Source organism: Vigna unguiculata, chromosome 9 (genome assembly GCF_004118075.2).
Source record: "Vigna unguiculata cultivar IT97K-499-35 chromosome 9, ASM411807v1, whole genome shotgun sequence".
In the NCBI taxonomy this organism is placed as follows: domain Eukaryota; kingdom Viridiplantae; phylum Streptophyta; class Magnoliopsida; order Fabales; family Fabaceae; genus Vigna; species Vigna unguiculata.
Window position 1 is genome coordinate 34,440,062 of NC_040287.1, and position 13,893 is coordinate 34,453,954.

At 32.9% G+C, this 13,893-nt stretch overlaps 1 protein-coding gene across 1 annotated transcript; it reads right to left on the minus strand.

Annotated features, from left to right (window-relative positions):
* Positions 1-6,508: 6,508 nt before the first annotated feature.
* LOC114196164 (low affinity sulfate transporter 3-like) lies at positions 6,509-10,642 on the minus strand. The gene is made up of 12 exons (XM_028086716.1): positions 10,152-10,642; positions 10,001-10,049; positions 9,707-9,914; positions 9,427-9,619; positions 9,153-9,218; positions 8,838-9,068; positions 8,627-8,753; positions 8,142-8,428; positions 7,459-7,652; positions 7,295-7,371; positions 7,126-7,202; positions 6,509-6,907 (listed from the first exon to the last, which is right to left on the minus strand). Exons 1-12 carry the CDS (start codon positions 10,440-10,442, stop codon positions 6,764-6,766), a joined length of 1,944 nt encoding a protein of 647 aa, XP_027942517.1. The 5' UTR covers positions 10,443-10,642; the 3' UTR covers positions 6,509-6,763.
* Positions 10,643-13,893: the final 3,251 nt, after the last annotated feature.

Consider the following 13,893-nt stretch of genomic DNA (forward strand, 5'->3'; position numbering starts at 1 on the left):
AAAATAAATATTTCTTTAAAAATGTGAATAAAAGACTTTATATAATTGCTGATAGATTATTGTTGAAGGGAAAGAAAGAGTTATTCAAAGTAATTTTATCTCTTTTATTTGTAATTAATTTGTTATACATACAATTTAAAAGAAATTTAAAAAAAAATGCAATTCCTTTAAAAAGGAGAAGTATATCCATTTATCAAAGATAATATTATGTTATTGCAGTTATCCCCATTTGTATGATCATCATCATCATCATCTTCCCCAAGTCATGATGCCTAGTGTTCAAGGGCAACAAAGCAGTTCTTCAATGCAACAGTGGTGAGCAACCAATTTATCAACAGCCATTAATATTATTAAGATCTATATTATATATAAATGATTAATTAATTTTTCAAATATAGGACCCAGATGGGTGATTACAACCAAAGGATGACAACTTCCAATCTACAAAGGCAGACTAGCACAAGTTCACAGACCCTTATTTCAAGGTTTCTGGGCCATTCAAGTTCTAGTTTAACTGAAGGGACAAGTTCAAGAGTTCCCAACTCCAGGGAGGTTGGGTATGCCTCCGTTTTGAGGTATCAGATTTTTTTTTAGTTTTCATTCAGGATGATTTTCTTTATATATCATCTGAAACAACAGGGATTGTGTTCATACCAATGATATCATTGTATGGCGTCAAATTATACACTATGTTATTATCATTTGCTATCCATGTTTTCATTTCTCCATAACAAGTTTACTAAAATCGTCAAAAATGTTTAACTAGATTGCAGCAAGGGGCTACAGGTTTAGCAAATGAAGCCCTCACCAGTCGCGACAGGGGAACACAGCCAGGGACTTCATCAGATGAGTAAGAGTACTAGTGTTGAAGTATTTAATAAATAGAAATGTATATAGTAGTTTAATAAAGAGTACACTAGTGTTGAAGTGTTTAATTTGCATAAATAGAAGTCTTTTCTCCAGTTATTGTACACTTGAAGTTTTATTTACGTGTTTGAATGTGTGCATATATAGGATCGACCCTTCCGACGCAATTCAGCGAATTTTAAATATGAATCCATCACGGATGATTAGTCGGAGTATTCCTGCCATCACTGACCAAACCGGGGGCTTCCCATCAGAAAGGGTAAAATATTATCCAAAATATTTCCTATCTTTTCATTTACGGCTACGATAATCAACATGTACAATCACAACCGAGTTATAACAAGACATTAGTATAGTTGTTGCAAAAATTACCATAATTCTTGGAAATAAACTAAACATGGAAACATGGATGTTTCATGACAGGTGCCTTATGTACCACCACGTCGTGGTCGTCCTCCAAAAAGACGCGAACCAATTGAGTCCTATACTGAACGTGCAAAGGTACGCACTTACTATGCAAGAGCTAAACAACTATTTTAGGTCTTGGAAATATAATGTGTTGTTACGTTAAAACTGAAGAAATTTCAAAAAGTGTATATAGTTTTAGAAATAAAAAACAGTTTACTCGCCATGCAAGTGTGGATACGTTGTTTTTCTATTTACTGCGATATATAGAATGTATGAATGAACCCAAAAATGAGATTATGAGGTTGTTCTGGTTGGTTTGATTTGAATATAGTCGTTGAGGCTTCCTTCGGAAACAGCGAGACGTGGATCGATTCCATCACAAAGACCACCACAAAGGCCTACCAGCGGTATAGTTATAAGAGAATCCAATAACGTTGTACCGCCGAACCCCCCTTCTGTTCCTAGGTACACTCCGCACCTCAAAAAACCATGTTCTTTGTTGCTCTTTCTATCATTTTCCGCATTTAACTCTCACAACTGCAGAAGAAACTAAGAAAATTAATGATTCTGAAATTTAGGCATTTTGATAACGCGGTCTACGACATGGAATTTGAGCGGCGAGGTCAACCCCTTGACCCCCATCTCAGATTCTTCAGACAACCACCACCAGGTAATTACGATTCTCTAAACCACACACACTGTATATATTTACACACCAGTTTCTATTATGCAGAAGTTTGTTGGGTTATGATTATAGTAATTCACTAAAGATTGTGGTTCATATGTATATGACATTAGTGTTACACATATAAGACCTTTGATACCACTTTTATCCCAAAACCTTAAAACAATGTTGTTATGGGTCTTTATTCTTATATAGTGTTTAACTTTGTCTTTTTTTATCCAATGTGGGACTTTTCCGATCATGTTTTGTCAGTAACTAGTTGTGTTGTTGTACAGCAACATTCTAATGAGTTACTATGGAAAGAAATTATATTACTAGCCAATTTTAGATGTTGAACAGTAAAAGAACTTCAGAATTTATGACAAGTGATGATTTTCTTCATGCAGAGAGGTAATGTGCTTGCTGAAACCAAGGTGCCAAGTGCCGGAAATTCTCAAGAGTAGCCTAATGCATGATGACAGTTTCGTGTACTCTAAAACTCCTTGTTTTCTGACCATTCTCATAGATTAGAAACAAAGACAATAGCTTTCAGTAATATTATTTGCACATATAAATAAAATTTGATGAAACAAGTAGAACAGAAAGGCTATGTAATAATTTTGTGTGTGAAAATATTACCTTGAACGATGTTGTTTGTATATATCAGTTTTGCAAAGCAGTGGTGGTATACCTTTATAATTCTCTTGTTTTAATATATGTTGGCCCAACAGGCCCACTAAGCCCCTAAACTATTATTTCATTTTGGAGATACCAATAATGTCGACGTCTGCCTTGTTTTCATCATTTTTTTTTCTTATTGAAAAGATGCCAAGATGATTTGCAACAATGTTGAGTTGTTTTTATTTTTATTTTTTTTTGTTTTAGTTATCATTTTCTCCCAATTGTTATTTTTATTCGGTTTGATTTTCTCTTTTTTTTTTCAACTAGAATATTAAGAACATTTTATTATCTTATTATTATTATTATTATTACTATTACTATTTATTATTATTATTATTTACAGATGATAAATTTTCGTCAACATACTTTCATAAGTCTTTTATTCTTCATGGTAAATGTTTCATCATGGATCTTTGTGAGTTTTTATAAATAATTGTACAATATTTTTAAAGTAAAGACATTCAAATTCATAAACAAATAAGTAAAAGGTATAGAATAAATGGGATAAAAAAAAGTAGAAAAGAGTGATCAAGTGCATATAAGTTTCAATATCTTAATTAATAAATCTCAACCCTTGTCATAAAATATAATATAGTATTTATAGGCACAAATCTTATATATCTATAACTTCAAAATAACATTCATTAATCTTCGTTTGATGATATTGTGATTTCTGTTCAATTACAAAATGATATTTAATGTTCTTGATATTTGAGGAAAGTATACTCCATACGTTATTAATTAATAAGGGTGCTTTGGTATTTACCTTTTCATTATAATGAAAAAAAGGATAAATACTAAAAATTCTTTGAATTAAATTAATCCAACTTCATTATTAAAAATTTATTTCATTTTTATTTAATTAGTGTAATTTTGATAAAAAACATTATGTAATTGTTTTTTTGTGAAATGAAAATGCACCGGGGGTCGAATAAAGACAAGATCTATGCTATAATTTATTAAGAGGTATGTGGGGCTTAGTAATATTAGGACTTATGCCATAATCTATGAGAAGTATGTAAGGTTAGGTAGATTTAGGACTTATGCCATAATCTAATAAGAGTTGTGGTAGATTATATGTATGTGGGTATGAATATGATGTGAAGATAGTTATTTTTAAAGAGAAAATACTATGATGTGTGATTATAACATGAGTATTCAATGGTGATTCCAAAGGAGATTATTCAAACTTTACTAATTATTAGACTCATAGAAAAAAGATAAGTAGTGAGAGTGGATAGATGTTCCTATGTTCTAGAGAGGTGGTATGAAAAAGGATCATGCCAGGTAGATGGTATAAGAATTTACCCAAGACTTTTGAGGTTGAGTAGAGTAAGGGTGTATACCATATTCTATTGAGAGACAAGTGCAAAATGTATTAGTTTATTCAATGCACTAGTCTTTGGAAATCCCTTACACCAAGTGTTGAGGGCATCGAGGTGTAAGTCAAAGCGAAAAGATAAATAAGCAAATAAGTATACATAGGATGGAAAAGATATATGCCAAGACAAATAGAATTGAGGAAAAAAAATTAAGCAGATAACACTATTAAGACATTAAAAGAAAATTGATTGAGATAAAAGATTTTGAGGGAATCATAATCAAGGCGGAGAGACATTGAGAGGAGTACAATCAAGACAAAAGTTGCAGCTAAGTGGAGAAGAGCGATTATTATATGCAATAATTATTACATATCATGGAATCAATGAAAACATCTGATACTACGTAAGTAGTCTAAGGCAATTACTCCACTTTATATATTTTTCTTCTATTTTAGTTATCAAGTAATTGCGAGAAAAAAAGGGAAAGGGATATAAAGAGATGGTTCAAATGTAAACAATGGGTGACAAATTGTGGATATAATTTCAAACCATCTAATATCGCTGTGAACAGAAAAAATGACTAATCCAGTGTTGGTCGTAGTTAGGGATGTCAAAATGGGTCAGGCCCGCCAGCCCGTCAAAAAAAGGGCGGGTCAGGTTGAAATTTTCAGTCCGTCAACTCACTGTAGCCCGGCTCGCCTAACCTGCCAGTTTAGCGAGCCAAAACGGGCTAGTCCGTCCTGGCCCATCAACCCGCTTTTTTATTTTTTTATGTTTAAAACTAAAAATAATTAAAAAATAATATTTTTTTATATTATATAAATAAATTTATATATATATATATATATATATATATATATAATAGATTTATAAACAAAATTAAAAAAAAAAGATAGGTCAGCCCGCCCTAAGATGGGATGGGTTACAATATCCAACCCATTGGTGGCGGGCCACTCGTTTTTGACGGACCACAGGCGGGCCGGACCCGTTTTACCACCCCTAGTCGTAGTAATTTAGGTCATCACTTATATATATATATATATATATATATATATATTGTTTACAGTCCTCTAAATAATACGTAAAGTTTATTTTGAATTTGAAAAATTATTCAAAGAAAAATTGCAAAGTTAATCATATGTATATAAATTATGAGTGATGAAAGTAATAAAAACAAAATGTACTACATTAATTTAGTAGGGATATTATGTAAAAAGAAAAGTAATGGGTCTCATAAAAACAAAAAACAAAAAATGAAAAAATGTACTACATTAAATTTAGTTATTTTGATTTGAATCTAGTAGAGAATATTTATTAATGATTATCGATTTCTAAATCGAAATATTGAGTACACTTTCATAACGTTATACAAATTAAGCAATGTTTTAAGTAGAAGAGAGTTGGTCGTGCAATTTGTGTTGGTAAGCAACTCAGAATGAAAATTTTCACAATATGTGTCTCTTTTATCAAACTTTTATTCACTTTTACTGAGACATCGTAGAAGCATAGACATGTTCAAATACAATTGTGTAAATACGGTAAAACAAATTAAATTAAATATACAGAACAAGTTTATAAAATAAAACTTACTCTCTTCCTAACGAGTGTTCTATTGAATGAATGGTTTGAATTTTATTGAATTCACTGGTGTGAAAAATCTTTTTATATCAGTTAGAAAAGATTTTTTATACCGATTATAAGTTCAAATGATATAAAAGGTTTTTACTAATCGGTACAAAAAAATCTATTTTTTATACTGATTCTAAAATCAACCGGTATAAAAGGTCAACTGGAGGAAGGAAAATTTTATTAGGAGTAGCAATGTAATCATCACAATCCACCCCGCATTTTCAATGTGGGCTAAAAAATCTAGCTCGTTTTGTATAAAGGCAAGTCTGCGAGCTAATCCGCCTCTTTTTTTAAAAGAATAAAAAAAATTATCATAAAGTTTTCAATGTTCAACAAATTGGAAAACCTTAACAAGTCTACAAAATTAAACAAAGACTTTGAGGAGTTGTATCATAAATTGATAATTCAATATTTTCATCATATTCATATTCGTACTTTAATATACACGATGTATTCTTCAAATTTTAGTACATTAAAAAATACATAATACTTGTCTTTTTCCGTCATACAAGGATTTAAAATGTTTATACATAAATCCAAAAGAAAAGTAATCAATATACACAAGTACAAGTATTTTTTATGTGGGACAGCAGGCCAACCCGCATGAGCTGCAATCTTTTGTGGGTTGAGCTTCTGCGAGTCAGCGGGCTCAATATCCTAACCCGCCCCGCATGTTTTTTGCAGACATGCGAACTGATTTGGCCAAACCTATATTATCACTCCTAAATTTTATAATAAAAGTAATTACTCATATGTCACACAATTGAAACATTGTGAAAGTTAATGAAACGAAAAAGTTGATATTATTTTACTTTTAATAAAATAAATACTAAATTAAATCTAATAAAAATATAGAAACTAAATAAGTCTTCATTTATTAATACATATTTATTATCTTAATTTCACATTAGTTAACTAAGTGTGAGAATGATGGGTGTTGCGACATAAGTTCACTAAATTTTATTTTATTTTTACATATTTCCTTTTCTGGATTTTTTTTTCACCAATCAAATGCTTATGTTATTTGTAGTTGATTGTTTGACATTGCTTCTAGCAAAATTGTCCATGCAAGGTGTCTTTCCGTGAAACAACACCCTCGCATACATGACTTTTTTTCGTACAGGACACAGTTCCACTAACAGTGGGAGCCAACAACGTCAAGCATCCATCATTACAGATAAGGCCAGTGAAATCATGGGTCAGGGAATTTTGAAGATAGACATGCATCTACAGCTTCACCAACAGTAAGAAAAACCCATTTCTTTCCAATTTTATCCACAAAGTTTGCCACTTTCAGCTTGTAAATCACTAGCCACCTCGGATTCACCATTGCCAACTGCAAAAGCACACACCAAAACACTTCAATTTATGCAGTTCAGCTGAGAAATCATCACATGATCTTATACTCTAAGATTAAGATCAGTAGGTGTTCATGATTTTGATTAATCTTCTCATGACTACGTAACCAGGTTTTTAATTTATGAAAGAGTTAATAAAATTTGATTATGTGTCAATGCTAATTTCTGTGAAGATGCATATTCATGCCAGACTCACTTGTACGCGACGCGAAAGCAACCTCTTGTGCAGTTCCTCCAGTACTAGAATCCCAGAAGTATCAACATTCATGAGATCTATCAAAGACAATTGAGAAAGGGTCATTCATAAGGTTCTAATAAATTCCATGAAATTCATTATTATGGTCATCATCAGTTCTGAGACTCACTGCCCATGTCTAAGATTACTGCATGGACCCTTCCCTTGGCAAGTTCGTTTTCTTCTTCCATGACCCACTTCAGTATTCTGGAAAGAATTAAATAATTTTGATTTCAAAGTTTGGTAATTAAATATATAAAACTCTCCAAATAATGTTTTAAATTAGGTGATTGCCTTTCTCTAATAAAGTTAGCATTTGCAAAGCAGAGTGAACCAGAACTTATGCGAATGACCAAAATGCCTGGAGTGCTTGTGGCCATAGGATATTGACTAACATCACAGAATGCTTCTGTTCTTGGAACTCTGCCTAAAACTTCTATCCCTGGTCTGATTGATTGTATCAGTATCTTTGCAAAGGAGATTGAAACCTGCACAAACAAACTTCACAGTCAGATACACTATCAATTATTGATCCTACTTCTTGACCTTTAATTTGATTTAATGTATAAAGAGTGAAATGACCATAACTAACAAGTGTTCTAGGAAGTGATTACTGAAAAGACATACGCTAAACAAATCAAAATTGGTAGTGGATTTGGATTACAACCATATAAAGCCAAATCTGTGGACCAAAGTCTGGTCTAGAAGCCTAATAAGTAAGGAAGGTATGAGCAAGACAAGAGAAGTATCTAGGTCAAATTATTTGATGGATGGAACCCCACTAATTAGCAGTGACAACACCAAGCCTTTCACGTATTCAGAAGTCATGTCACACATTCAACTCTATTCTACGCTAGTTGCCAACTAATTGTTAATGTGTTTTTTTGTGTCTGCTGGTATTTTTGGTTTTTCTTGTAACTTCCTGATGAAAATAACTATTGATGCACAGTAATTGTTGAAATGAGTCAACTACTTACTGCAATAATAAGACCAGTTTCGACTGATACAAACAAGACTCCGAAGAAGGCACCAATGCAAGCAAGAAAGTCAAATTTGTCAACCTTCCAAATATAACAAGCTTCATTTATGTCAATTAACCCAGGAAGTGCAGAGAGGATGATAGAAGCAAGTATGGCCATAGGAGTGTAGTAAAGGAGCCTTGTAAACAATTCAAGACACAGAAACACAGTAACTGCCATCACAATATTTGATACTGATGTTTCACATCCTGCACTGAAATTTACTGCAGTCCTTGAGAAAGAACCTGCAAATGTTTAGTGCAAACTATAAATAAGTTTGGTGCACAAAAGTTATTCAGATTAAGATTAAGACTGTGTTTGGATTACAAAAGGATTTTAAGAACAGTGCACTGTAACGAGTAAAAGTACTTTCAGACTCTTCCAATTTTAATCCAAACTTGCAATGATTAAACAATTAATCGCAATTAAGACAAAGTTTTCACCAGTTGCCACATAGCATGAAGAGAGAGATCCCGCAATGTTCATGCATCCCATTGCCAACATTTCTTTGTTGCCATCAAGATGGTATCCCTTAATGGAAGCAAAAGATCTACCAACTGCTATTGCTTCCTGAATTTGACGCATATTTGCATTAAGAGTTGGGGAAAAGAAAAATTATTTTAAAAAAATAAAAGAGCAAATAATGTAACATACAGTGAGAGCAATAACAGCAGAAATCAATCCAATTTTAGCTATTTGTCCAACGTTTGAACCATGAAATTGTAACTCGTGAACTGAACTTGGATTCAAGCCTCCTTTGACATGCTTTACTATATTAACCCCATTCTTATCAGCTTTTGACAAATAAACAATTAAAGTTGATAGTAAAACTGATACAAGAGGAGCAATAGCTGGCAACCAGAAAAGTTTTTTGTTTCTTCTGCCCTGAAATGACATACACATTGAACCTCAAATCAAACAGAGAAAATATAGTGGTGGAATAGGAATACAAGAAATTTCATTACTTACCACAAATCGAGCTATTAAGAGGAATATCAGGAATGAACACCCGATGACAAAATTCAGAGGGTACCACTGTCAATGCAAAAAATAAATAATAATGTCAAATATAACCAAAATCCAAATAAATTGTTCCATTCAAAAATTTCAAATTTATCTTCCCATCATTATTAGTTTTTTCTTTTTCTTTTTTCGTAAGTCATCAATAAAATAATTTATTTCCTGTACTGAAACTAATAACCAAATTCTCCCATAACATAAATCATTTAACTAGGCTACTGACTTTTTCTGTTGATGTTATCTGTTGATGGAGTGACTTATATACAGACTCCAACACTGATATTACATCAGTTTTGTTGGTAAAGTGAGTAATCCCCAGCAACCCCTTCAGCTGCTGCAGACCAATAACGATGGCTGCGCCTGCCATGAATCCAACAAGTGCAGCATGTGAAAGAAAATCCACAAGAAACCCCAACCTGCAGATTTGAAGAATAAACTTCTTACTTTTTAAGGAAACCTACACATTCACAAGAAATCTCGCAGCGAACGGATGGGGAAACCACCTGAAAATACCGAATGCAGCTTGAAAGATTCCAGCAAACAAGGTCACCGTAAAGACAACACTCCTGTAGGCATCAGGATCAACAGCAGGATCTACCACTTTGGGGACTAGGGAGGATAGAAGCAATGATACTACAGCTACAGGTCCAATAGCTATTTCTCTTGAACTCCCCATCACAGCATAGATAAGAGGAGGAACAACACTGGTGTCTGAATGTAGACAAAAGAAACAAAATTTCAAACACCATATATACATCTTTATAGTATAAATATAAATGAAGTTATTAGACACCTACACAAGCCATACTGAGGATCAAGCTTCGCCAAATTAGCATATCCTATACTCTGCAACACCAAATGGAAAAATGATAAGACTGATAAGAGTAATGAATGGTGTATATCTGATGCATTGCCATGAGATTAGAAGTAATGTTTGTGAATATACACCTGAGGTATGCTGAGGCTGGCAAGAGTTAAACCGGCGAGCAAATCATTTTTAAACTTTGAGGCCTTGTAATTTTTGAACCAGCAAAGGATGGGAAACAAAGTTTTTAAGAATGAAAGAAGACGTTGAAGGAAAGGCTTGTTATTGGATGAAAAAGAGGAGATGGATTTCTTGAGTGGTGTGAGTAGCTTGTTCCATAGAGGTGGTGGATTGGGAGGTTCCAGAACCCAAAGGGTAGTCTCTATTTGGCGGGTATCCTCAAGATGAAAGTGGTGAGTGGGAGTAGAAGTCATGGTTGTTTGAAGTGTGTGGTTGAACTCTGCTACAACACTTGGTGGCTCTTATAGTGCATTAATGCAAGTTCAAGACTATGTGGTGAAGGATTGCGCGAAAGGAGTTGCAGCAAGTACTGATTTAAGGGTCTGTTAGTTGTGGCAGCACTTTGATTGGCTAATCTCAAAAGTTGGGAATGTCTGACGCTGAGTATGAGTCCTCTCTCGACAAGACTATTCTCATTTATAATTCTCACGCCACTTTTTCACCACTTTCCTTGTCATGTTACGTTTCTCCCTTGTTTTTGTTTTTGCAAAAATAGATCATTTTTACCTATGAAACTCAATGCCGCTAATCCACCAACCTACTCACCTACTGTGAGAAAAGAAAAGTTGCATGAATTTACTAAAGCAGATACATTAATCGAGTTGGTTTCGAAATTCATTTACCATATACTGAATTCGGGTTTTGCGTTTTTATATTTACTTCTCGTCGTTTACAAAGATACTACTATATACAAGTGGACAATAGTTTTTACTTTCTAGTCATGCAAATTAATATTCTGTAAAATTATATCATAATTAAATATAAATTCCTAAAATGTATCTTACCATATTAACTATTGTAAAATCTATCGCGTCATTGAAGATCACACATTATCTACCAATAAAGAAAATTATTTATATATATATGGTTGGAGATAATTCTATTCCCACCAGACTGGTTTTATAATATTAATTGATGTCTAAATATAATTATAAAATCTTACATTTCACACCCTTAGAAAGCAGAATTGATTTCAACTGATTTGTACAAACACATTACGAGTCCTTCATTGAGGATATACTATTGTCTTTTTTTATTATATTTTTTATTTCTTTTATTTGGGTTTATTTTATTCCTTAAGAAAACGGGTGGGTGCTTATACTCAAGGTCTTGTATTTTACTAACAAATCAAATCATCAAATTTAACTCAAAAAAAAAAAATCATGTTTTCAACTCTCAATTGTTTCATGGAATTCTTCGAGTTTTTTCAAGTGTTAACTCAATTTCTTATTCCTGAAATTTCAAAATTAGTTTACGTCTTAAATATATATTCACTACAAGAATGCACGGTTTTAGCGTCCAAATTATGGCGTCGGATCAGTGTAGGACGCAAAATACGACGGCCAGACCCACGCAAAACCGACAATAACCAAAATGTTATTTAGAAACAAAAATTATCTATTCGTAAAAATGAAAAAAAAAATATTAATTTTAAATTCTCGTCGGTTTGGCCGACGCAAATCAACCAATAAGTTGCGTCGGATGGCCCACGCATAACAAATTAAATTGTTTGCGTCGGCTGGCCCACGCATACACCGCTGAGATAAAAAAAAAATAAACTTTAGGTTAAAGTATAGGGAGAAAACTTCAGATTTCACTTTTCCCCCTTCCGCTTTCCCATTCCCTCGAGCCAGCCTCGACATTTCCCTCCTTCTCTGTGGCGTGCGTTTTCTTCCATGAGTGGCGAAACTCCATCGAGGCAAGTGGGCGACAAGAACAATACTCCAATGAGGCTAGCTTCTTCAAAGACGCCACCTGCTGCGAGCTGCTCTCGCAAGATGAATGTCGTGACGAGCGTGGAGGCTTGGGCGAGAAAGGGGCGCCGACGAGCTTCCTCGCAGATTTAGGGATTTTCGTAAGCGCGGTTTAGGGATTTTTGTTCGAACCCAACAGATTTTTGAAGCATCCAGGTTAGTGATTGTACTCCTGTTGATTGAATTTCACTACATTGTTGATTGAATTCCTATTGATTGAGTAATTTTTTGGTTATGAGATCCAAATTAGGTTTTTAGAATAAGCTTTTTAGGTGGACCTGTCTTCTGTGGATTTTAGACTTGTAGATTTTTGTGCGACTGTAATTTGATCTAATTAAAGTCACAATTTACTTAATTTTGTGTTTGCAATTTCGCTTCTAAATGAATCAAATGATATCCTGAATTATTGTTTGAAATGTGTCTTGATGTAGGTTTTGGTATTGTTGGATGCAGATTTTGCGATGTGCCTGGAAATAAACATTTGCGTGGGCTAAGCCCACGCCAACAATTATAAGGAAAATTGTTTGCGTCGGCTAAACCCACGCAAAGCCCTCTATTTTAGATATTTTATTTCAATCATTCGTGGGCTTGGCCTACGCATAGGGAATCATTCGTGGGCTTAACCCACGCAAAATTTTGAAAAATTTTCAAGTGTTCGTGGGCTTGACCCACGCATACGAACTTATTATTATATTTTTTATGTGTTTTCGTCGGTTGAGCCGACGATAAATAAGCAGCAAATGTTCGTCACCATTTGGCCGACGCAAATGAGCTTTGCATCCAGCAAAAGGGCGTGGTCCATCTTGCCGTCGCTGGACCGACGAGATCATCATTTTTTCGTCGGTTTTGCACTAGTGGCGTCCGATTTTGGCCGACGAAAAAAACCTACATTCTTGTAGTGATTAAACTACAAATATTTGGAAATAAATAAATAATTTGATGGTTTTAAGTAAAATAAAAAAAGTAAATAGAAATATATATTTGCTCAATTTTAAATATATAGAAGTTTAATTTATTCAAATTATTTGAGACTAAAATACGAGCAACTTAAATTAAAATGACCTATTTAAGTTCATTTCTTTCTTCCTACTAGGTAGTTTCCACTTATGGTAACACCACAAAAATTACATGAGTTCCGAAAAAGGAAAAAGCTTTAGATTAGTAAACCAAAGTGAAAAAATGGAGGTATCACATCGCCAAAATTGTATTGGTTCCAAAAAAGAAGAAGAAAGTTTTAGTCATGGAAGTATTAGAATGAAACCATATAAAGGCCTTGAACAATGTGGCTACCAACCAAATGTATTCAAACAATCCATAGTTTGGAAATGATGTTTGACAACTTGTGTAGTAGATGTATACATTAGGTAGACTTTATACAACACCTTAAAGATTCACAAATAAAATTTTAGTTTAACACAACTATCATCAAATTTGTCGATTTTAGGAGTGGTTCGCAATTATGTTCGTGACATATATGTGAAGGCTTTGTGTAGTTATATTATGTTTTCATGTTAATTCTATATATCTTTAATATTTATTTTAGTTTGTCGACCAAATATTTATTTATTAAAAAAATTAAACATAATTTTTCATTTTTTTTTACTTTTTAAAATTAATTTAATGTCATTTAAGTTCACGGCTAATATAAATTGACACGTATATTTATTTATCCAAAAAATTAAAATTAATTTTACATTGTTTTAATTATTTTAAAAAAATAATATATTTTTTTTGCATCATGTTTAGAATCGACTAAGTCCACTCTATTACAGTTTGGTCAAAACTAATATTTGAAAGTTAAATTTATATTTTTTAAAGCATTTATTTTTAGCTTTGTTTTAATACACGAAACATAAAAATGAATTAATTATAAAAAAAATTTAATTGTATT